We start from the raw sequence: 20,660 nt of genomic DNA, 5'->3' as shown, positions 1-20,660 counted from the left end.
TAAAATAAAAATAAGCATTCCCTACAATTATTATCACATACCAAAAGTAATTTTGAAGCCTCATTCTCACTCCTAATCCCAATCTCATTTTCACTCTCAATTTCAGTCTCAATCCCTTTAAATTTAAGCTCACGTACCAAACAGGCCTAAAGGAAAGAATCATCGTCAATTCGAAAAACATCGCCGTCGCTACATCGAGAGAGGAGCGAGAGCGCCCAGAGCCTACTTTTCAAACTGCACGTTGCATCTTCTCTGCATTTTCTCTTCCGTACTCTCCTCCATCTTTGCTTTCCTTGTCGTTTGTACTTCTCTGACCTTTCTTGACGCTGTTTCGTTAGCTTCTACGTACCTAGTTCTTTGAACAGGTCGCTGCAACAGCTCCGCTTGTTCCCCACTTCGCTTTCCGAGTCTTTATATCAACTCGGATTTTTTATAAATCTAACGTCCAGGTACTAATCTCCTTTCTCTTCTAAAAACTATTTGATTCCGAGGGTTGTGTTGGCCGGTGGAGCACTTCATCCGTCTGCGATTTCTGAGATTCTATCCCTTTCTTGCTGGGTTTTCTACTTCATTTGTGATCAACTAATGGTCAAATTCACAACCATTTTCTTTCTATTGATGGGCGCTTCGTCTATCCTTGGAGACCTCGTATTTCTTTTGCTGTTAAGAGACTAGGATTAGTTTTCCCCATTTTCTTGGCATCCAAACGGTGCAATTCCGGTGTCTATCTATTTCAATGTAAATTTTGTTTATCCTGCTTTATAACGCCTTTTTTGGGCCTTAAGATGCGTCTTTCAGGAAATTTTTGGCCCTTTTGTTTAAAAAAAAAAAATAGTGATCCCTCTTATTGTGTTGTTTCATAATCGTCGCATTTGTTTGCTTTATGCTTCAGTTCGTCTTATGACCTTCTTTAATAGAGGCAAATTTATCCTACTTTTTTTAATTGATATATCTAGGGTTTCTTTTTGTTAGAAGAAGATTAATCAATTCGTTGCAAGTCCGCTACGAAATATTGGTTTTTGCTTGTTCGGCTATGTTAACAGTGACTGAATAGTATTGCTTTCTTTTTCAGGAAGAATTTGCTTTCCGTTCAGGTTATATAGGATTGTTGTCTCTTATTTTTCTTTATCAGTTTACCTGCTATCCTTCTGCAATTTCGCTCGGTCGACTTGAAGAAAGAGAATGTTTGGTTTAAGGAAATCTCCCCTAGAACCTGTTAAACATAGTTCTGATGAACCTGTGCGTTCTGTTAAATCGGGATCAAATCCATTTGATTCTGATAATGATGATCCCAAGGAAAACCAAAAATATAATTCCTCGACTAGGACATATTCGGACCCTTCCCTAGTTTTACATGGAGGAAATACTAGTCCCTTTGATGATGATGATGGAGGAGATAGGAACTCTTATGCCCTTCAATCAGCAAACCAAAAAAAATATGGGAATGATTTTCGTGACGCAGGAGGAATAGATATTCAATCCGTGCCAGAATTGGAGAATTATGCTGTTTACAAGGCTGAAGAGACTACAAAATCAGTCAAAAACTGTTTGAAGATAGCAGAGGACATAAGAGAGGATGCTACCAAGACTTTAGTCACTCTAAACCAACAGGGTGAGCAAATTACCAGGTCCCACAATGTTGCAGTTGATATCGACCAAGATCTTAGTCGGGTATTAATCTTGTTTGTCAAGAGTTATTTATTGCAATTCTTTCACTATTCCTTGGAAAACGTTCTGTTGCTTCTTTTGTCATGAAGCCCTCCACAAAGAACATGCAATTTGTATTATTGACTAAAAATGACTAAGATTGTGAATGTCTTAATTCTGCTTACAGGGAGAAAAGCTTTTGGGAAGTCTTGGTGGCATCTTCTCCAAAACTTGGAAACCAAAGAAGACACGACTAATTACAGGCCCTTTTATTGTTGGAGGTTAATATTTTTTTTGTCTTCTCGTGTTCATATGTTCTCCTTATTTATATTTTTTTTTCAGCACTATCATATTTATGATGGACTCCATGATGCAGATGATCAAGTCAGAAGAAAGGGCAACCACTTCGAGCAGAGAGAGAAATTGGGATTGACTTCTGCATCCAGAGGGAAGTTAAACGTCCGGACACCACCTCCTGAGCCAACCAATGCTCTTGAAAAAGTTGAGGTTCGTACTTAATTAGGTGAACAATTATAAAGCTCATTGAAAATTGAAGAGCTGCATTTTTTACTGCCGTTAACAAGGGATTGTCTTGAGGAAGAAATTATGTTCTGGCTTTCTAGTTTCTACTGTAGGTTATACTTAATTTTCAAATCACTATTTCTGTTGAAACCTTTTTATTTATATCTGCATGTAGCTGTTGATTGTATGCGCTATGTTGTTGCAAAAATGCCTTCTAATCCATGGTGTAATGCCCAGTGCGGTAGTTCCAATATTGAAGTTCATCGCACATTGATTATATGAACCAATATAACAACATGCTCAATTAAGACTGATAGCATAAAAGAAAAGCTAACATACTATTGATATCATCAAAACCCAGCTCAACAAGGCATAAATTATAATTTTAACATGTAATTTAATGAGCTGTGACTGTAAAACTCTGTTGAAAGAAATGTTGCCGGCAGTTTTTAATTGAAGGGATCTTTATCAGCAGATTCTTTGTAGGTCTTGGTTATTTGCAATCAGCACAGAAAAAATTGAACTGCTACTCTGAATTGTGTATCATGCAAATGTAAATGAGGCTGGTCTAAAGTTTTTTCCTTATTTTCATGTACTGATTTACATTTTGCAATGCCACTAGGTTTCCATGGCACACCATTTTCTTTCATCGCGTCATGCACCATGCCTTTAATAACTATGATCAATAATTATATTATATATGCCTCAGGTAAGGTTCAGTTTCTCATTTTCTTCAATTTCACACAAAACTTTAGCTTAAGAACAAGGAACTGTAGCTGTTGTTACTTGGAGTTTTCGAAGGTCAAAAGTATAGTTTTTTACTCTCTCATGGCGAATATTAAGAATAAAATAAAAAGGTTGGATTGACTATTTTGTGTGAATGTGTCAGCGCACCAGATTACAATGTTTTATAGAATTTGGCTACTAAATAATATGTTGTCCTGAACAGATTGAGAAGGGGAAACAAGATGATGCACTGTCAGATTTAAGCGATCTTTTGGGAGAGCTGAAAGATATGGCTATTGACATGGGATCTGAAATTGAGAGGTTAGTTTACTTAGTTAATTGGTTCTCTAATTTCAACTTAAAGTGATTCTTGGGCTCTAGATTCTAATCATCGCCCTTTCTTCCCCCATCATGTATCATTAACCAAGGAAGTGGAAGCGATAGCTTGATAATTGGGATGTGTTATGGACTTTTTCTTGAGATAAGCTGACTGTGTAGTTATTCGGAAGTACTTCATGTGTTCAAGTGTACATAACTAACAGAGATTTTGGTAAAATTTCAGCCACAACAAAGCGCTGGACCATATGTACAATGATGTGGACGAGTTGAATTACCGCGTCAAAGGAGCTAACCAACGTGGTCGTCGCTTACTGGGAAAATAAAGAATGCGGGGTCTCATTATTTGCATTGAATCATTGATATTGCTTTCCCGGCTGTCCTTCCCCCTTTCATGGTTGCTCTTTCATTTATCTACAGCACTCCCTAGAAGTTGATTCATTCTGTTACACAGATCATGTTAAACGGAAGTAACCATGAAAGTAAAATGACATGGATATCTAGTAGCACTTCATTTATTTGATAGTATTTGGGATTTAATCAATCACCCCAGAATCGTCTTGCAACTTTCCTTCCATAGAATGTTATAAAACACTGGTCACCCTCCCACTAAAGTCAAAAGTACAAAAAAAAAAAAAAAGCAACTGATTTGCCATTCAAACAAATCATATTTAAATTAATATTTTTTTTCGTTTAACGGTATAAGATATTTTTAATTAAATTTAACTTTTAATAAAATAATTATGTATTTTTAAATTAATTTTATTTTTTTATATTTATTCTCATTAAATATTTTATAATAAATATAAGTTTACAATTAATAGAGACATTAAAAAAAAAATAATAATTATACTTTAAAAGATTAAATATATTTTATATTTTTAAACATTTAACTTCTTAAAAATGTTTTATATTTTTAAACAGAGAGAGAGTATATTTTAATTATATATTAATAATCGTTATTTCAAATAAAAAAGATCAAATACAGTAAAAACGTGTAAACATTATTTTTTTGTCAACAGGGTACAGACAATAATAACATTTTGGCAAATGCATTGGTCTTTTGACTGTTTATAATTCTCTAATTTTATAAAATATTTTTTAAATTTTCTAATTTTCACCACGTTAGTTTCAAGTGATGATTTATTTCATCAATTATTATTATTATTTTTAAAAAAATAAATTTAATATATCAATATTTAAAAAGTTTTATTAACATTTAAAATTTAATATCTTCATTTTTTTTCATGAAATATTAGAGTATTGAAAAAATATTTTATAAAATCAAGATTCAAAGAAGAGTGTGGATTTAAAAAATCAATTTTATAAAATCAACATTTAAAATATTTTATTAATTAAAAAAATTTTAAAAATAATTTTACAACCTAATAAAAATCTTATGATTGAAAGAAGCGCCGCCGTGGATTGAAGTTGATCACTGGACAGGCAGAGGAGGCGAGATAGAGGAGCATGAATGAAGAAAGAAGAGTGTGGGCAAATGTTTCAGCTTGCTGATACGATATGCAGCCACTAACTTTTCAATTTTGCATGCTTAATAGCCCCCTAAATTCTTCCCTTGCCACTCCTCGATAACACCAGAAGAAACCAGTTAAGCGCCACATACAACACAATGGACGACTGGCCCTCACACTGTAAGCTGCCGTCTATTGGCTATATTCAACAGTGCAATGGAGGATTCGATATGCCCATTCGATCGTGAAATCAGAAACCTCCCATTTTCAACATCCATTCTACGCAGCTCAAAAATACTCTCTACATCAGGCGAACAGGAAATGTAGCCATTCAACAGACTGAGATTTTATTCAATCCGTAACCAAACGAAATGCTCACTTTGAACCCAACCTGCTTGGCTCCTACCATTTACCAAGCCTTGAATTTAATCAGTCAGAAAATTGAAACCCACAATCTCAGAACAAAATGAAACAGAAAACTAAAACCTTATAGCCAAAGTTAAGAACAAGCGTATAAAACCAAGCCACAGAAATCAATTATTATACACGAATCCGCCTCTCAGAAACCCTAATCTTGAATAGGAAGGAGAAACCCTAATCTTGAACCAAAAAATGGAGAGCAAGAAGAGTGGTGAATCATAGCTTCAAGTCCATGACACTCTTGATGTCAGGGGCGTAAAGCGAGTACACGATAGCCTGCCTCTTTGCAATCTCGAGCTGAGCCTTGCCATCGGAATAGGCGGAAACAATGGAAGCTTGTTCGGTGAGGCTCTGGTTGTGGCGAAAGGCGTCAAGGGTTCGACGCTTGGTGTATTCCCTGATGTTGTAATCGGAGAACTGGCGAGCCGTGCGGAGGAGAGAGCGGAGGAGAGAAAGCACTTGTGCTCTTGACGGAACATTCGCGGATAAACTCGCAGAAGCCATTTCCCCAAACTCACCAGGCTCCGTTCTGGGCCAATGGTTTTACAGTTTTACTCTAACCACAGCGTTCCAACCCTTGCCATTTCCAGTATTTCCGTTTATATTCGGAGTCAAAGGGCGCGTTTGGAATGAAAGAAATGTTGTGAAAATGGAATGAGAATGGTCTATGACAGTTACGTACTGTCCGTTTAAAAATATAAAATATTTTTAATTAAATCTTAATTTTAATAAAATAATTATTTATATTTAAATTAACTCTATATTTTTATGCTTACCTTTATTAAATTTAATAAATATAAAATTATTTATTAATAAAAGTATTTTTTTAAAAAATAATGATTACATTTTAGAAAACTAAAAATATCTTATGTTTTTAAACATTGAACTCTTTAAAAATATCTTATATTTTTTATTATTTAATTCTTTAAAAAATACCTTATATTTTTTAATGGAGTATATATATATATATATACACAAATAATTGTAGATCATTTACATTTGCTTTGTATTATTTTACAGTAGGTAAATGATTTGATTTGATGAAGTAGTTTTTATTTTATTTTTAATGAGAAAACTTTTGTGGTTGTAACTATTTGCTTTTAAATTTGAGCAGGAAAAAAAAATCTAAACCAAAGCATCCACGGTCTAAATTTGTGGGAACTTATGATATATACTTCCCATTATTATTATTATTATTATTATTATTATTATTATTATTATTATTATTATTATTATTATTATGCCAACATATAAAGTAGAGATAAAAATATTTTTTGTCTTATTTATAAGGATGTTATTATTTTTTATCATACATTCTCTTACTTACCCTGATTAAATATTGATGAAAAAATATATTAATGAAAATATATATATATATATATTTAATATGAACAAAGTATATTGAAAAATTATTAGCACACAAATGATGGAGAGATGAATGGAATCAATTGTTAATCTTTTGCAACACATACGCAAAAGGAAACATGTGCCATACTGCCCAGAGATTAACCCAATTGTTACTCCACTTGATCTTGTCTTTATTGAATGCGCAAACTAGATCCAATTTTTCACCCTATCATCTCTTGCCATCCACTTCTCCGGTTCTTAACTTCTTATTATATGGAATCATGTACGGTATTACTTTTTTTCCACCCAGTTTCCAAACTAATTATGAAACTTTCTAACTAATTAAAGAAATCCTCTAACTAATAGTGACTTTTATTAAGGGTAATGTTAACATTTTACAAAGAATAATTAATTTCAACTAACTTGATTGATCACTTAAAACTGTTGATAAATACTCATAGATTGGATGAAATATAATGCAACATACCACTTGCATGCGTCATTATTTTATACTCTCTGCGGTCCTAAATGTAGGAAATAATTAATTAATTCCTATAGATTAAAGAAGTTTGGTGAATTAGTCATTTGTGAAAAAAAAAAGTCATAATTTTCCTAAAATACGCCTATGTAAAATACATGGCTGCGTTTGAATTATTGCTATGCTTTATTATTGTTAAGGAGTATCAACAAGGGTAGCTGAAAAAGTAATAAATATAATATATAAATTTAACTGAGGTCTTATATTCAGGAGAAGAAGTATATAGTCATATTCTTTCAGACTTGACCAAAACTAGTCTCATTGTCTCCTGAATTCACGATCATGGGTGGGTTTTCATTTGGTTTTCTTGAATTCAATCTATTGATTTGGAACACAAACTATGTTCCCTCCAGCCTGTAAGCTGCAAATTGTACCCTTCCCTCCCTCCCAAGGGAATAAGGCAATCTATTAAAAAAAACATAAAACAAAAAAGTGTCTTTTTTTTTTTTTTTAATTTTGTTTTTGTTGGGGGAAGACTGGAAGTTAAGAAAGAACGACACGAGGAAGCTCAAAAATGGGTGGCAAGTTGATTGTTGAGGTTAAGTGCATGTGGGTGTGGATGTGTTTTTGACAGAAACAGAGATATCCTTTACGTCGTTTACAGGCAGAGGCAGCTTGTGACGCTGATTTTACTTTGCTTGTATGCATTTTCTGTTCAGAAACTTTCATCCTTTAGAATCACTTTCAAGTTTCAACGATATATATATTTTTATATATATAGCATCCGATTCTGTTCATCTTCACAATCTTTCAAAGTTAATCACAAGTTTAGGGCGGCAAATTGGTAACAACAGACATTTCAATTCCAAGTGATGGAAAGCAGGCTCAAGCGAAGAAGGTATTCCAGGCCAGTTTCCAAACTGGGATTGTTCATCCTTTCAATTTTAACCTCTTTTTTTGTTGGCCGTCTGAATTTTAGCCTTAATCGACACTCTTGGCATTATAGCATCATTGTGACCTGTTTTTATAGTAGCTTGATAATATAGTGCATAAAAATTATATTTATTTCCTTTTCTCTTAAATAATACCTATAAAAGTATTAATGGACTATCCAATAATATATCTTTATATTTAAGTTACAGGCTAAATCTTTATCAATTCAATCAATCTTTGTTGGCATACTGTTTTAATATTTAGGCAACAATTTTTGGTAAGATTTAAATATATTGTAAACTTTTAAAAAGCATTAAGTCACTGAAAATAGTGAGTTTTTCTCACCAGAATTTATTGCCTTTTAATAAATAAGATATTTTCTCTCATGGCAAGTAAAGGAGAATAAACAAGTTGGTTTTTTTTTTTTTGGGGTTTACCAAAATTTGGTCATATTTGTAATATTTACATCTCATCAAATATATGAAAAATATTAAAGAAATAAAAATAAAATAACAAAGAGTACAACAAAATGTATGAAAGAAGTTGAAAAAGAAAAGGTTATACTGGCTTTTGAGTTTAAGAAGAGTTATGCCGTTCATAAATTATATGGAGTTTTTGGTTATTGTGCAACAGTGGGACATATTTTGAGGGATGTGGATATGGAGTCGGAGATGAGGAGCATGCAACTGCAATTGCTGCTACAGCATTTGCCATTTATTCACTGCATCTCAGCAACTTGAGAGAGCTTCCCATTTCTTCATCCAAAACTATCACCACCAGACAAGATTCAACCCCAAATTTAACTCGCGGTAATTATTTGTCAACCTTTCCTCATTTTGCTGATACACACACACAGATAGGTACAAGTAACGTGTTTGGCTGGCTGTCTATCTGTCTTTCTAGCAAGAGAACATGCTTTCCCCGTGAGACCCTCTCCTCAGAATCAGAGGACTCCAATTCCAGCACGCCCCAATGATTTCAAAACAAGAGCTGATGTTTGGGAAAAGGCCAACATGCAAAAGATTCACGGACGGTATGTATTACAATTGGCTTAACCACTTGATTTGGGAAATCAAGTGTTAGTTGACATAATTGCTTTAACATGATATATGGGAACAGAATCTAAATATACTTTCCCCTTGCAATTGTGAGAAAATATCTCCAGGTATGAGAAGATAAAGTCCAAAATTCTTTCCTGGGAGACTGAGCAGAAGATGCAGGCGAAACTTCAGTTGGAGAGGAAGGTTTGTCTCGAATCATGCAAATCTATTACGGTTTAACATGTTGTGAATATCATCATCGTTTCATGGTTTATGGAACTCAGAATTTGATGGAGCACACAAGGGCAATAGAACAACAACGGTACCAGAACAAGATAGCAAGGATTGATATGATAGCACGAACAGCTAGAGCGCAGTTAGAAGACAAGAGAAGGAAAGAAGAGTCTCAGGTCAGAGAAACAGCAAAACAAATCAGGGAAACAGGCAGGGTCCCCATCAAATGTTTTTGCTGCTTCATCTTTTAATCAGAATAAAAATATTTAGTCTTTGGATATGTATATGCTGCTTTCACCTTGCTTACTATTCTGGATACAGAAATTTAATAGATAGGGAGAACGACAGAGAAGTTCCAAAAGAACTAATTAACTCAAATTAGGTTCTAAGTGTCAAAATTTAAAAATTTGCAACTCAATCTCTCAATTTTGTAATTCCATTATGATAAATTTATAACTTGTATTTTAAAGTTTAACAGGAAAAATAAATTTTTTTTATCTTTCAACCATGTTAAAATTTAAAAAATAAGTTAAAAAATTCATCACAATCCAATTATAAATTTGAAAGATTGAGTTGCAAATTTCTAAAATTTGACATTTAAAACCTAATTTAAATTAATTGATCCTTTTGAGACCTCTTTGTCACTCTCCCTAATAGATATGTGCTCAACAAAGATTGAATATGTAATGACATCATAGTGTGCTGCTCAAATTGTTCATATTGCAATATACTTCACTTTCAAGATATTCCAGATTACTAGCCTCATCTTGTTGCTTGTTATATGCTATATATACATACACAAATATAGGTGATGTAATTACAAGCTACTTAAAATGTTTTGATTGTAAGTCATGTATTATTTGAACAAGGATACCATTAGTCTAGATATCTCATACGAGGTTTTGACTGCTAAAATTATCCTCAACCTTGCGTTGGAACAGAAAAATTATGCTAAGCCATTTAAAACGCCAATTTAACATCTACAGAATGTCAGGGAGCTCTTAACAGATAATTCTAATTAGCAATGCCTCATGCAACTTATTTCCTTCAAATTCAATAACAGCTTAATTATTATATAATTGTATGTGTCAAACTTGACTTTCTTTCCTGTCCTTCTTTTCAGTGTTTCACCTTCTTTTTGGCTTTTGTTTCCAGTGAAAATTTGCCTTGATTCCTCAAAAATCAGTGCACAATATTAAAAAGGTTTCACAGAAGACAAAGTCTAATAATATAACTAATCCTTATCACATCTTTACAACAACAGCAGCAGCAGTCTTATTCTACCAGGTGGGGTTGGCAATATAGATTATTTGATGCCATTGTACTCTAATAATATAACTAATCCTTATCACCCCTGTAACTTAATCATATACGTGACGCCCTAAGTACAAGAGACCTCACCTAGTGTGTTTGAACATGTCAAAATGTCTCTCATCCCAAAGATATAATCCCCCCAAGACAAATTTTCATGGGACGATTATCATAAGCATCCACAACTGTTCAATACACACACAAGTTAGAAATGACTTTTCAGTGTTAAAAAAAATATGTCGAGAATGCTAACGCATGTACCACCAACAAAATCTCCTCAATTTCCAAACGTTAACAATTAACATTTCAAGGGAAATACATGAAACAACATCAACAATCCGAGCTTAATCAATCCACAATACTCACAGTTGCGTTTCAAAAAGCTTAAGACTGAAGTCACTACTTTCTGAACCGTGCACATCCTTCTTGTATTATTCTCTCACATAAATTTATCATTCTATACATCAAAGTTATATTTTCAACATGCGGCAAACCTCAGGTAACACTATTTGTTCTTATTTACGTGGGTGTGGCCTCCATCCGAGAAGAATCAAGAGATATTACAGTCTCAAATGCACCAACCAAAGCCTTGACCTTGCTCTGTCTGAGCTCAGCAAGCTTGGTTGCGGTCTCCTCAATCACATTATTGTATAAACGCCGGGTAACTTGCTTCCCAAGCAAATTTTGGCGTCTTAAAACAACTTGCTGAGGTTCTGACGCTGAACCATCAATCTTGCTTCCATCTACAACTGTTCTCCCAAAATTTCTCCTTTCACTTCTTTCCACAATTTGGACCCTGGGCAAAACATTTCCAGATTTTGTTTTTGCATCATTTGATTCACCTTTGTCGGCTTCTCTCCATCTCCTGATCCATTTTCTGTTTTCAATTTTTTCTCTTTCAGTGTCACTAAGCAAGCGTGAAGGCCGAAATTTGAGTCTTTGAGGAGAAGGAACATTGTTCTTAGGCTTAAGTTCAATCACCTTTCCCCTCCTGAAACTCAATTTACGGGCTGGAATAACTCCATCTCCTGCTCCACTTTTTGCACTCATCTTTCGCCTGATTTTGAACCTAACCTTCATATTTTCACCTGGATACTGGTTTCCTGCTTTGTTGCTCTTAGAAGCGGCACCATTTTGTTTTCCAAGGGAAGAGTTGGGTGGGGAAATAGGTAATTTTGTTGCTGATGGCGATGATGAAGATGATGAAACAGTAAGTACTGTACATTGCATTCGTCTCTTGACTTTGATCCCAGAAGGCATAGGAGAGGGTTTCATAGATGTACTTAGACGGGTTCCATTGTCAGCATGTTGGAAGTTCCTCCTTGAAAATTGTAATCGTGACAATGAAGATGGAGATGGTGAAGTATTATGCATTGTATTCTGTGTCTGTCTATTGGTTTTGATCCCCGAAGCAGCAGGAAAAGAAGCTGGAGATTTAGTTTGACGATTTCCTTGGTCACCATGTCCAAGGTTCCTCCTTGAAGATGCTGATTGTGACAGTGGTGATAGAGATGATGAGGCAATGATTGTTTTCTGCTGGCGTTTCTTGTCTTTAATCCCAGGAGATTGAGGAGAGGGTGCTGGAGATTTAGTTCGATGAATTCCATAGTTAGCATGTCCAATGCTCTTCTTTGAAGAGACAGGCAATCCACACTCATTGATTTGCTCAGAATCTCGCTCCAAGCTTCTGTCCCCCAATGATGGTGAGACCAAAGACTGGTTAGTGGGATCACAAGCCAAAGTAGGTTCCGTAGATTCCTCATCAGGGGTAGGTTTGTCCACATCAAAAAATTTTTCTTGTAAATTATCATTGTTGGTTGACTCAAGTTTGACTTCTTCAACATTCTTCTGAATTTTTAGATTAGCCACTTCTTTCAGGTTCTTGGCAGTCTTAGAAGTTGTGTTTGAAGATTTCTTTACATAGTGCTTTGAAGATAAAGGGCTACCAGTTGGCACTGATCTCCTCTTACCACCAACTGGAGATGTCCTTATCTGTTTGCTTCTGCCTTCACTTATATTCTTACTGCCACAACCAAAAGGAGTTTTGCTTTTCTCTACTTCCCTACTCGTTTGACTACTAGAAGATTCCTGCTCTGGCAGAGAAGGTTGCTCTGATTGTTCTTTCTTTATATCACAGGGATGATGGTCCATGGAAACATTGGTTTCCACCAGAGACAGCAAAGTTTTATCTGAAGGGATAGTAGTTCCATCCTTTGGCAATTGATCCTTCATGACAATAGAACAATCAGGCATTTCCAACTTTGATGTTGGGGAATCATTTAAACTGCTTGTTGATTTCTTCATCCTTGCCACAGAAATAACGATTTCTTCTGAAACATTGATTTTCCTACCACTTGCCATAAATTTTTTCCCTGCTGCACTCCATGGCTTAGCTTCAACAGAATCTTGGATGCCATATTTGCAAGAATCATGGCAGGAAGGGATCCGACCACTTAGATAACGAGAAAGAATCTTGGGTTCACCTTTTATAACAACCAGCCTCTCATCAGTGTTTGCTACTATCTCATGCCCATTTTCAACCCCAAGTTTCTCACGATTGATTTGGATATCAATACCTTCTTCCATCATTACTGGTCAGGATGAAGTTACTTCAGTCCCCTGCAACGAATGATAATCTTCTTAAAGATGTTAAAAAAAAGGGGAGGGGGAGAATTCTAGTCAGAGAAACATGAGATCACAGCTTCTTTTGTTATTTAATTTCACATCCAAGGTCAATGTTCATTGAGGAGCAAAGGAGTCCGGTCCATTGGCATGGTGCGAAGTTCCTATTTCAATCTTGAGCCAAACCATTTATAATAAAGGTAGATATGGGGAAGAGGGAGGTAAAACTAGGTTCTCTTGACACATTGTGGGTGAGAATGCTTGTTCCGTGGCCTAAAAAAGTTCAAAGAGGATAATTCAGGTGTAGCATGTGTAATGGTTAATCTCCTTCAATATTCACATCCAGTCTATTGCGAAACTCCGGCGAAACATAAACACTAGACAACGATACGTATAAAGAGAGAGAAAAAAATAATAATAAAGTGAGACAACCAGGATAACTTTACCCAGATTACAAAAAGATTGATAATATCCTGGAAGCACACTTTTCTTGGCAAAGAATATCAAATGCATTGCATGTCAATCCAATTAACTACGAAACAAGGACACAGCTCAAGATATGATATATTTTTTCGTGAATATCAAAATTTCAATGGAAAAGGAATGGAAATAAATTCCACAGTTGATGACAAAATGAAATACAAGGTTAATGTCATTATCAAATAATTGCAGATGGGGGACTTTGTAAGAAAATCCAAAATAGAATAAAGACTCGTTCGTATGAAGCTAGTAAGCTAACAAATACGATACAGATACCTCCAAATACACCCTAAAGGAACAGTACACCACGACAATCAGTTCCAAGTTCAGACAAAACGGCTGCAACGAATCGGAAGGGAAAGAAGATGTTGATTACAAAAAACAAACACTGGAGAAGAACCGATTTCTAGAAGGTAGTCAAAGTTAAATTTCACCCGTGAAAAAATATGATCTCGGAAGATCAAGAGACCCCGGAACATAAGAGAACGAGTCTTTGAATTAGCCAATAAAATTCAAAATTATAATCAAGAGAAGAAACAAATAAACATTCCCAAATCGAAAAATTAAAGTCCGATTGAAATCGACCATCATATAGTCTGTCCAACTCCAAGCAGAAACAACGTTTGTGGCGCGAAACAATCAGGAAAAAAGAGAGAGTGAAGGAGCGATACCTTGTTTTTGGGATTGCTCCTTCAAAAGAAAGAAAGAAGCAAATAACGAGGGTGTGGGCGATTGGCAGTCCGAGAAATGGTTGGACGGAATTCAAAACTCAAAAGGGGCAATTCATTAGTTGGGTTGATCGTTGACTCGGAGCCAAAACACGTTTGATGCAACAAAGTAACCAACTGGCCAGCGAGAAAGAGAGAGACCCACAGGGAAAAATAATAACAGTCTGTCTAGAGAATCATGTCCCAACCATGCAATATGATTGCAAAGGCATCGCCACACTGGACCAGGGAAGAAGGAGGCACGTCAACGTCAACTTCCATGTCCATCCTCCTTCCCACCTCACCTTTTTCTCTTCTTCTTTGGCTTCTTTTTTCTGCCATTAACTTTCCAAGTTACCTTCGTAAGCCATTGGCCAGCGAAGCCACCATTGGCTCCAAATCACATGCACTTCATATTGTTAAAATAGGTAGCCGATCATTCTCTTTCTTGCTCACTGGGCCTTGACCATCCTCCTTATTTTGCTACAATTGAAATTTTAATAATTTATACAAATATGAGTAGGTTCACCATCCTGAAAGTTTTTCGGCCGATCACAAACAATAGGGTCCTTCACTTGTTATTATAATTTTAAAAGGACTGATTGTTCAAATATTTTCACTCTTTTATGAAACTTTTTTTTTTAGGTAAAGCAAAGGGGGCCATAGCCCAAAATAGTAAAACTTCTCCTCCTTTTATCGTTGTAAATATTAAATAACTTTACTTTCACAGATAAATTATATTAGGAAAAAGAATTTTTATTATAGAATCCATCAACTTTTTTGTCAAACATGTTTAACAGTTTCATTGTGCCAAGAGCCTATCATCATTCATATTTATACTATTCATTGTATACTAAGCTGATTTTCAATTAAATTAAAATATATAAATTTTTATAAATTATTTATTTATAATAAATTTTTATTATCAATGTAATTGAAATATTAAAATTAAATTTTCATGATTTAATTGAGTATAAATATATTAAGTATATAAAATTAAATACATAGGCCTTATTCTTTATATTATGTATATTGATAAAATATTCTTCTATTCCTTGTTTTATATACATATATATATATATATATATATATGAACATATGATAAAACAAGAAACAAAAGAATATATATAGGATTAATTCGCGAGCAGGGAAGGAGTTTGGGCACACAGTCGACACTAGTTAGGTAGTTTTTTGGGTAAAGAAATAAACAGGAGATGCATTAGAATGGGCTGTTTTTTTTTCCCCCTTTTTTGACTTCCCAAACATGACATTAATCTCTCAAAAAATTTGAATTTCATTTAAGGAGTTATCCTTTTTCAATTGATGCTCTCTATACATGTAATGACCTTAGTCACTACTCCCAATACCACACAAAATAATACAATGTCATGTTTAGGCTCGCCTTTGTGACATTTAGACTTATTAATTACAATGATTAAGATTTTTTTCTCTTGTTATGCACAACTTAGAATAAGAGAATACATTTATCACATACAAGGATACTTCCTTGCCTTAGCCCCTAGCTACCATTGTGGCCAACAACTCAACTCGCCTTTGTGAAAAGCCTCTTACTCGCCTAGGCCTGTGCTCCATTCACCTAGGCAAATAGCTTGTCTTACAGTGTTCAGTTTTGACCAATTGCAGTAATTTTAGATAAAATACAAATTGTATCAAAAAGGTTTTTGTAACATCCTAAGTTTTAAATTTGAAATTTAATGGTTAATTAAGGGTGAATTAGTAATTAATCCAAAATTAATGGATTAATTAAGTTAACCATGTTTTGGAGTTGCTAATTGACATTATAGATCATTGCATGGCTCCAAGAAAGGGCTAGAGTCCAAGTTAGGTTAGATCGGGATAGGACGGCATGATAATGCACAGCTTTGCAAATTTAAGTTGTGAAAATTAGCAAAAAAAATAGATGGAATATGGGGAAAACCTAGGGCATAAGGGAGAATCATGAAGACTCTACTAGGGCTTGGATTTGGCCAAGGTTAGAGGCTTGTTTGGACCTTCAATCATCTAGGCAAGTTTACGAATAATCTTCTCTACCTATCTACCTTAATTTTCTTAGATTTTAAAGAAAGGTTAGATGGGTTCTAAGTTTGAAAGGGATCACATTCGAACCCTCGATCTTGTTTGTCATTGTGAGAGTTTGATTTAAGATTCATTGAGTTGAATAAATGTTAACATGAAGATTTGGGTGGTGGATTAGAAGGGTTGAATGAACCCTAGCCATAATTTGAGAGTTTTGATATTGTAGGAGATGAGTAAGGGTACAAAATTAACTTGTTATTACTAAATGAAAATATTATGAGTAATTGTATCTTTGAATAGCTTAACGATAGAAGTTAGGGATTTTTGAATAGCTAAATTTTAAAATTTAGCTTAAGGATACTTATATTATGTTTGAAAGCTAAGATATAAAGTATACATTGTAGATTTTGGTAGTTGAGACCTCCTTGAAATTAAGGAAGTGATAAGAGTACACGTGAATCACGAGTAGCCCTTTTAACAACAAAATGGTTAAGATAACTGAATAGTTTATAGTATTTGCTAATTGTTTTAAGCATGTACAAGTAGTTACATGTGTATAATATAATATTATATTCATATAAACGTGTTTTATGTAATTATAAACATAATTGAGATAAAACATAGTTGTATATTAGTAGACATTTACAAAGGGCATGAGCATATGCATGTGATAAGTGTATGAAAGAAGTGGCGATTAATATCCTTATATGTGGTGATTTGCATGCATGGCTTTGTGGTGAATTATTTATACATATGGTACCTTAGGACACTATTGTGTAGAAAAGTGGTGAAATAGTAGTGAAAAATCCAATAGTACTGCTACAACCTTAGGAAACCAGGTGTGACGAATATTTAAGACTATTACCATGAGTAACCCGAGCAGTCATCTCAGGCACTCCTTAGTACCTATAAAGATATAGTATTAGAGTTAATGACACCCTATCTACTTATAGTAAGGAAAAATTCATAGTTCTGAAGTGAGATAGAATACCTTGACCTAGTGGTTCACCTACTGAAGATTAAGCTAGGATGAAATCTCTTAGGAGATAGTCAGGGTTGCCTATAAATTTAGTCAGGGAGCAATGGAAGTTCAAATGGAATTTCTTATCTATACATGCCATATGTCAATGGTGAATTGTAATATGTTGTTTGTGCACGAGGATAGTTATTATATGATTATTTTTTATTACTTTACCTGTTAATCAATAGTATAGAATATTTGATTATTAAGACATTGTCTTACCCTATTGATTTACATTTTTACAAGTTTCAAGATTAAGAAGAGACAAGGAAAAGAGATGGGCCAGGAGTAGCTTGTCCACTTTCTTTGTAATGCCTTATGTTTTTATTATAAATAATGATGTATATAAGTTGAGTTGTCAATTTAGGAGATTGCATATTTTGGAACCAAAAACAGAAAGGAGAGGTATATTTCCATTGCATTACACCAGACCAATTAAAATATATTCAAATCATCATTTTTACACTTGCACTAGTATTTTAGCCCTACCAGCATATATTTAATCATACACAAATACTCAAGACCCAAAATATAACTCAAACAATTACATAACAAAATAGTGCAAGTGTGAGGGCATACAACCTAGAATTGACAATCATATATTATTACACAAAATAAATATAAACTAGAGGCATATCATAGGAATGTACTAACTCCTAACCTCTTGAGCCTTCTCTCTTTCAGCACCAAAGCTAGAGCCTGAAAAGTGTTAAAGAAGAGGGGTAAATTAAGCCACTTAGTAATTAAGGTAAAACCTACCATATACAGTTATATATTAATTGTAAATCAAACACATACATATGAAACCAAGTATTTAAAACATGCTTTAACACATGCCAACACTTATCAATTCAATTAGCAAGTTTCATCCCACACATGCTGGGTACATAATCACAAGACACTCACGCATGAGATCATGACCCGCTATAACCTGCGACTTGCCACAACTCAAAAACATGTGACACATCATATATTTACATAGGTAATGATCAACCAACCTTATACTCTCTTTATTTTTTCAGACTAAAATTATGGTTTATAACATTGAATAGGACTCTGTTCATGTGACTGAACTACCCAAGCTCACCAATCGTGAGGTGTGACCTGACCAAAGATCACATGACTCACTCTCAGACCACAGTTTCCTCCATTCTTGAATTTATGAGGTGTCTCATACCCTAAGTTATTCTCCTCATTGAATTGATGGAGAAAGCTAGGTTCTAGTCCTTCGACAAATAATGAGATAGTCCCTCGATAAAATTATAGGAAAAGGCTATAACCCTGTACATCGGAGGGCAGCCTAAATATCATATAAATTTTTCTCTACTCCCAATCTATATGTGAATTCCTGCCAAATAATCATACCATAAATGATATTCACTCATTTTTACATTCTTATTTACTCAATATCAAAGTCAACATGTTGGGCTCATGATCATGTGCTACCCAAGTGAGCATCCAATAACATTTCACCACATTCTCCTCACTTATCACATAATCCATTTCTTCAACTACACACATTTACCTTAACACCACATCATATTCATCTTCCCAAAGATATATGCATGTTCATAGTTCAAAAACCATCTTGATTTCATATTTTGCATTTCAGACCAAAAATAACATTTTGCATATTCCAATTTTTGTACACTTATTAAAGCTAATACATACTTTCACATTAAAAATCAATCTATGCATGTAACATTCACAGCTAGAAAATAATTTACAATTAATTAACATATAATTACATTGATTGATTATATTGCTTAACTGTTTATGAGTAGATATGTTAATTTAAACTTGAGATTTGATAACTTTGCGTATTTCAAAATGTGGTTTTGTGCATGAAAAACTATTTGTGAATAATGAGAATGATAAAAATTTTATATGACCTGATTGAGAAAATTTGAAGTGTATATGTGTTATATACGATGAGTGTGAGTATAATCATGTTAGAGGGTAGAAGTTCACCCGTAAGAAGAAGTAGTAAAAGTCCATATGGCATGTACATCCTTAGTATCTAATGATGCACGGTGTTGGAGATTTTTTTCTTAGTATTCATGCGGGATATGGCGTTGGAAAGTGACGCTTCTTAGCATCAATGATACGGTATTGGAGTAATAAAACCTCAATTCATGTGTGATAGGGGGAGATCATAATCTGAAAGTGGGATAGGATATCTTTGGCTAGGTAATCATACCACTGAAGGTAAGCTCAGACCATTATAGATGTGCACTTAGTTCAAGAGTCTATAGTTTTAATGGGGGTGATATAGACGCTCGGAGGGTAGAATGATCATATTAGCAGTAAAAAATTTATATTGATGAAAAGAGTATATGGTGATATTCTAAAAGTAAGTTTTTAGAGTTTTATAGTTTTACTCTCTTATGGTTTTTCATGTTAATTAATAGTAGTGAATTATTTTGTTACTGAGATATTCATCTCACCTTGTGGTTATATTTTATAGGTGAGGGCTCTGAAAGGAAGGGACAAGTGAAGAGTAAAGTGCATAGTTGTATAGCTCTTCCCTTTCCTCTTTTTGGATATTGTAACAAATATTGTCAATATATAATGCCAACTTAAAAACATGACATTATTTTAGATATCACTTGTATAAATTTGTGATAAGTGTGTGTATCTTGGTTCAAGGTTGATGTTGTGAATTAAGTAAGTGTGCTTGGTCAAGTTACAATTACAAGTGATAAATTTTAAGTGAGTTATGTGCCAAAATGACCAAGTAGATTTGTGTGTTAAATTTTATCCACCCCTTTATGTTATTGTCAAATAGGGTTTAATGGTCATTTTGAGTGTGATCGCTTATTTGCGTAATATGAATGAATTCTCATATTTTGTATGGTCTATTTGAGGTAGTCAAAGTGTCTCTAGAGCTAATGGCATTTGGCATTGTGAGTTAGACACCTTTATGTGTGTTTTGAAGTGAAAACAAATTATTTTGGGTTTGAGTGTCTATCTTTTAAATGAATGATTGTGTGAGTGTGAGACCGGTGTCATTAGTTAAAGGGCTCAAAGAGCTTCGTGTAGATACTTGAACTACCTAAATTAAAAGTCGGATGGCAAAACGATGTGCTCTGAAAGTTCAAAGAGCTGTCATGACAGTAGGTACTCGTCACAACGCAAGTGGCTTTCGAGGAACTCGTCCCTTTATGCCATCCTCCACAGTAGGTGTAGCTTATGTCACGGTGGACAAACCAAAATTGTTGAAAAGTGACTTGTTTTAGCCTAATTTGACGTGGTTTGAGTTCCATACTTTTGTATTTGGTCTTAATTGATTTTTAACTATAATTTGAGCTCAAACAATATTTTAAA

General features: G+C 34.2%; 4 protein-coding genes across 6 annotated transcripts; 2 read left to right on the top strand and 2 right to left on the bottom strand.

The window, feature by feature from the left end:
• The first annotated feature begins 146 nt into the window (after positions 1–146).
• LOC129307965 (SNAP25 homologous protein SNAP33-like) lies at positions 147–3,778 on the top strand. Of its 2 annotated transcripts, none has more exons than XM_054948920.1 (6): positions 147–449; positions 1,073–1,671; positions 1,835–1,928; positions 2,024–2,154; positions 3,119–3,216; positions 3,458–3,778. In XM_054948920.1, the coding sequence occupies exons 2-6, from the start codon at positions 1,183–1,185 to the stop codon at positions 3,555–3,557; spliced, it is 912 nt and encodes a 303-aa protein (XP_054804895.1). In that variant the 5' UTR covers positions 147–449; positions 1,073–1,182; the 3' UTR covers positions 3,558–3,778. The 2 variants fall into 2 exon arrangements, with proteins under 2 accessions (XP_054804895.1, XP_054804896.1); XM_054948921.1 differs by lacking the exon at positions 147–449 and adding an exon at positions 456–738.
• Positions 3,779–5,027: 1,249 nt separating this feature from the next.
• Positions 5,028–5,754, bottom strand: LOC129310029 (uncharacterized). The gene has a single exon (XM_054951847.1). The coding sequence runs from the start codon at positions 5,625–5,627 to the stop codon at positions 5,340–5,342; it is 288 nt and encodes a 95-aa protein (XP_054807822.1). The 5' UTR covers positions 5,628–5,754; the 3' UTR covers positions 5,028–5,339.
• A 2,017-nt stretch (positions 5,755–7,771) lies between these two features.
• LOC129307857 (uncharacterized) lies at positions 7,772–9,852 on the top strand. Of its 2 annotated transcripts, none has more exons than XM_054948785.1 (5): positions 7,772–7,846; positions 8,515–8,690; positions 8,785–8,914; positions 9,047–9,125; positions 9,206–9,852. In XM_054948785.1, exons 1-5 carry the CDS (start codon positions 7,821–7,823, stop codon positions 9,404–9,406), a joined length of 612 nt encoding a protein of 203 aa, XP_054804760.1. In that variant the 5' UTR covers positions 7,772–7,820; the 3' UTR covers positions 9,407–9,852. The 2 variants fall into 2 exon arrangements, with proteins under 2 accessions (XP_054804760.1, XP_054804761.1); XM_054948786.1 differs by having other exon boundaries at positions 9,226–9,345.
• Positions 9,853–10,724: 872 nt separating this feature from the next.
• Positions 10,725–14,733, bottom strand: LOC129310077 (flocculation protein FLO11-like). Its single transcript, XM_054951917.1, has 2 exons — positions 14,240–14,733; positions 10,725–13,085 (listed from the first exon to the last, which is right to left on the bottom strand). The coding sequence occupies exon 2, from the start codon at positions 13,053–13,055 to the stop codon at positions 10,986–10,988; it is 2,070 nt and encodes a 689-aa protein (XP_054807892.1). The 5' UTR covers positions 13,056–13,085; positions 14,240–14,733; the 3' UTR covers positions 10,725–10,985.
• Positions 14,734–20,660: the final 5,927 nt, after the last annotated feature.

The sequence above is a fragment of the Prosopis cineraria genome, unplaced genomic scaffold, assembly GCF_029017545.1.
Source record: "Prosopis cineraria cultivar Desert tree isolate PC_DT_omini unplaced genomic scaffold, ASM2901754v1 PC4, whole genome shotgun sequence".
Lineage (NCBI taxonomy): Eukaryota > Viridiplantae > Streptophyta > Magnoliopsida > Fabales > Fabaceae > Prosopis > Prosopis cineraria.
This window is presented reverse-complemented; position numbering and strand designations above follow the sequence as displayed.

What these genes read in the sequence shown, in the direction of transcription:
- LOC129307965 (XM_054948920.1), top strand. Translation starts at nt 1,183, where the DNA reads ATGTTTGGTTTAAGGAAATCTCCCCTAGAACCTGTTAAACATAGTTCT. An exon ending in ATGCTCTTGAAAAAGTTGAG is followed by an intron (nt 2,155 to 3,118) that starts GTTCGTACTTAA and finishes TGTCCTGAACAG; the next exon opens with ATTGAGAAGGGGAAACAAGA. An exon ending in ATGGGATCTGAAATTGAGAG is followed by an intron (nt 3,217 to 3,457) that starts GTTAGTTTACTT and finishes GTAAAATTTCAG; the next exon opens with CCACAACAAAGCGCTGGACC.
- LOC129310029 (XM_054951847.1), bottom strand. Translation starts at nt 5,627, where the DNA reads ATGGCTTCTGCGAGTTTATCCGCGAATGTTCCGTCAAGAGCACAAGTG.
- LOC129307857 (XM_054948785.1), top strand. Translation starts at nt 7,821, where the DNA reads ATGGAAAGCAGGCTCAAGCGAAGAAG. An exon ending in ATGCAAAAGATTCACGGACG is followed by an intron (nt 8,915 to 9,046) that starts GTATGTATTACA and finishes AAATATCTCCAG; the next exon opens with GTATGAGAAGATAAAGTCCA. An exon ending in AACTTCAGTTGGAGAGGAAG is followed by an intron (nt 9,126 to 9,205) that starts GTTTGTCTCGAA and finishes TATGGAACTCAG; the next exon opens with AATTTGATGGAGCACACAAG.
- LOC129310077 (XM_054951917.1), bottom strand. Translation starts at nt 13,055, where the DNA reads ATGATGGAAGAAGGTATTGATATCCAAATCAATCGTGAGAAACTTGGG.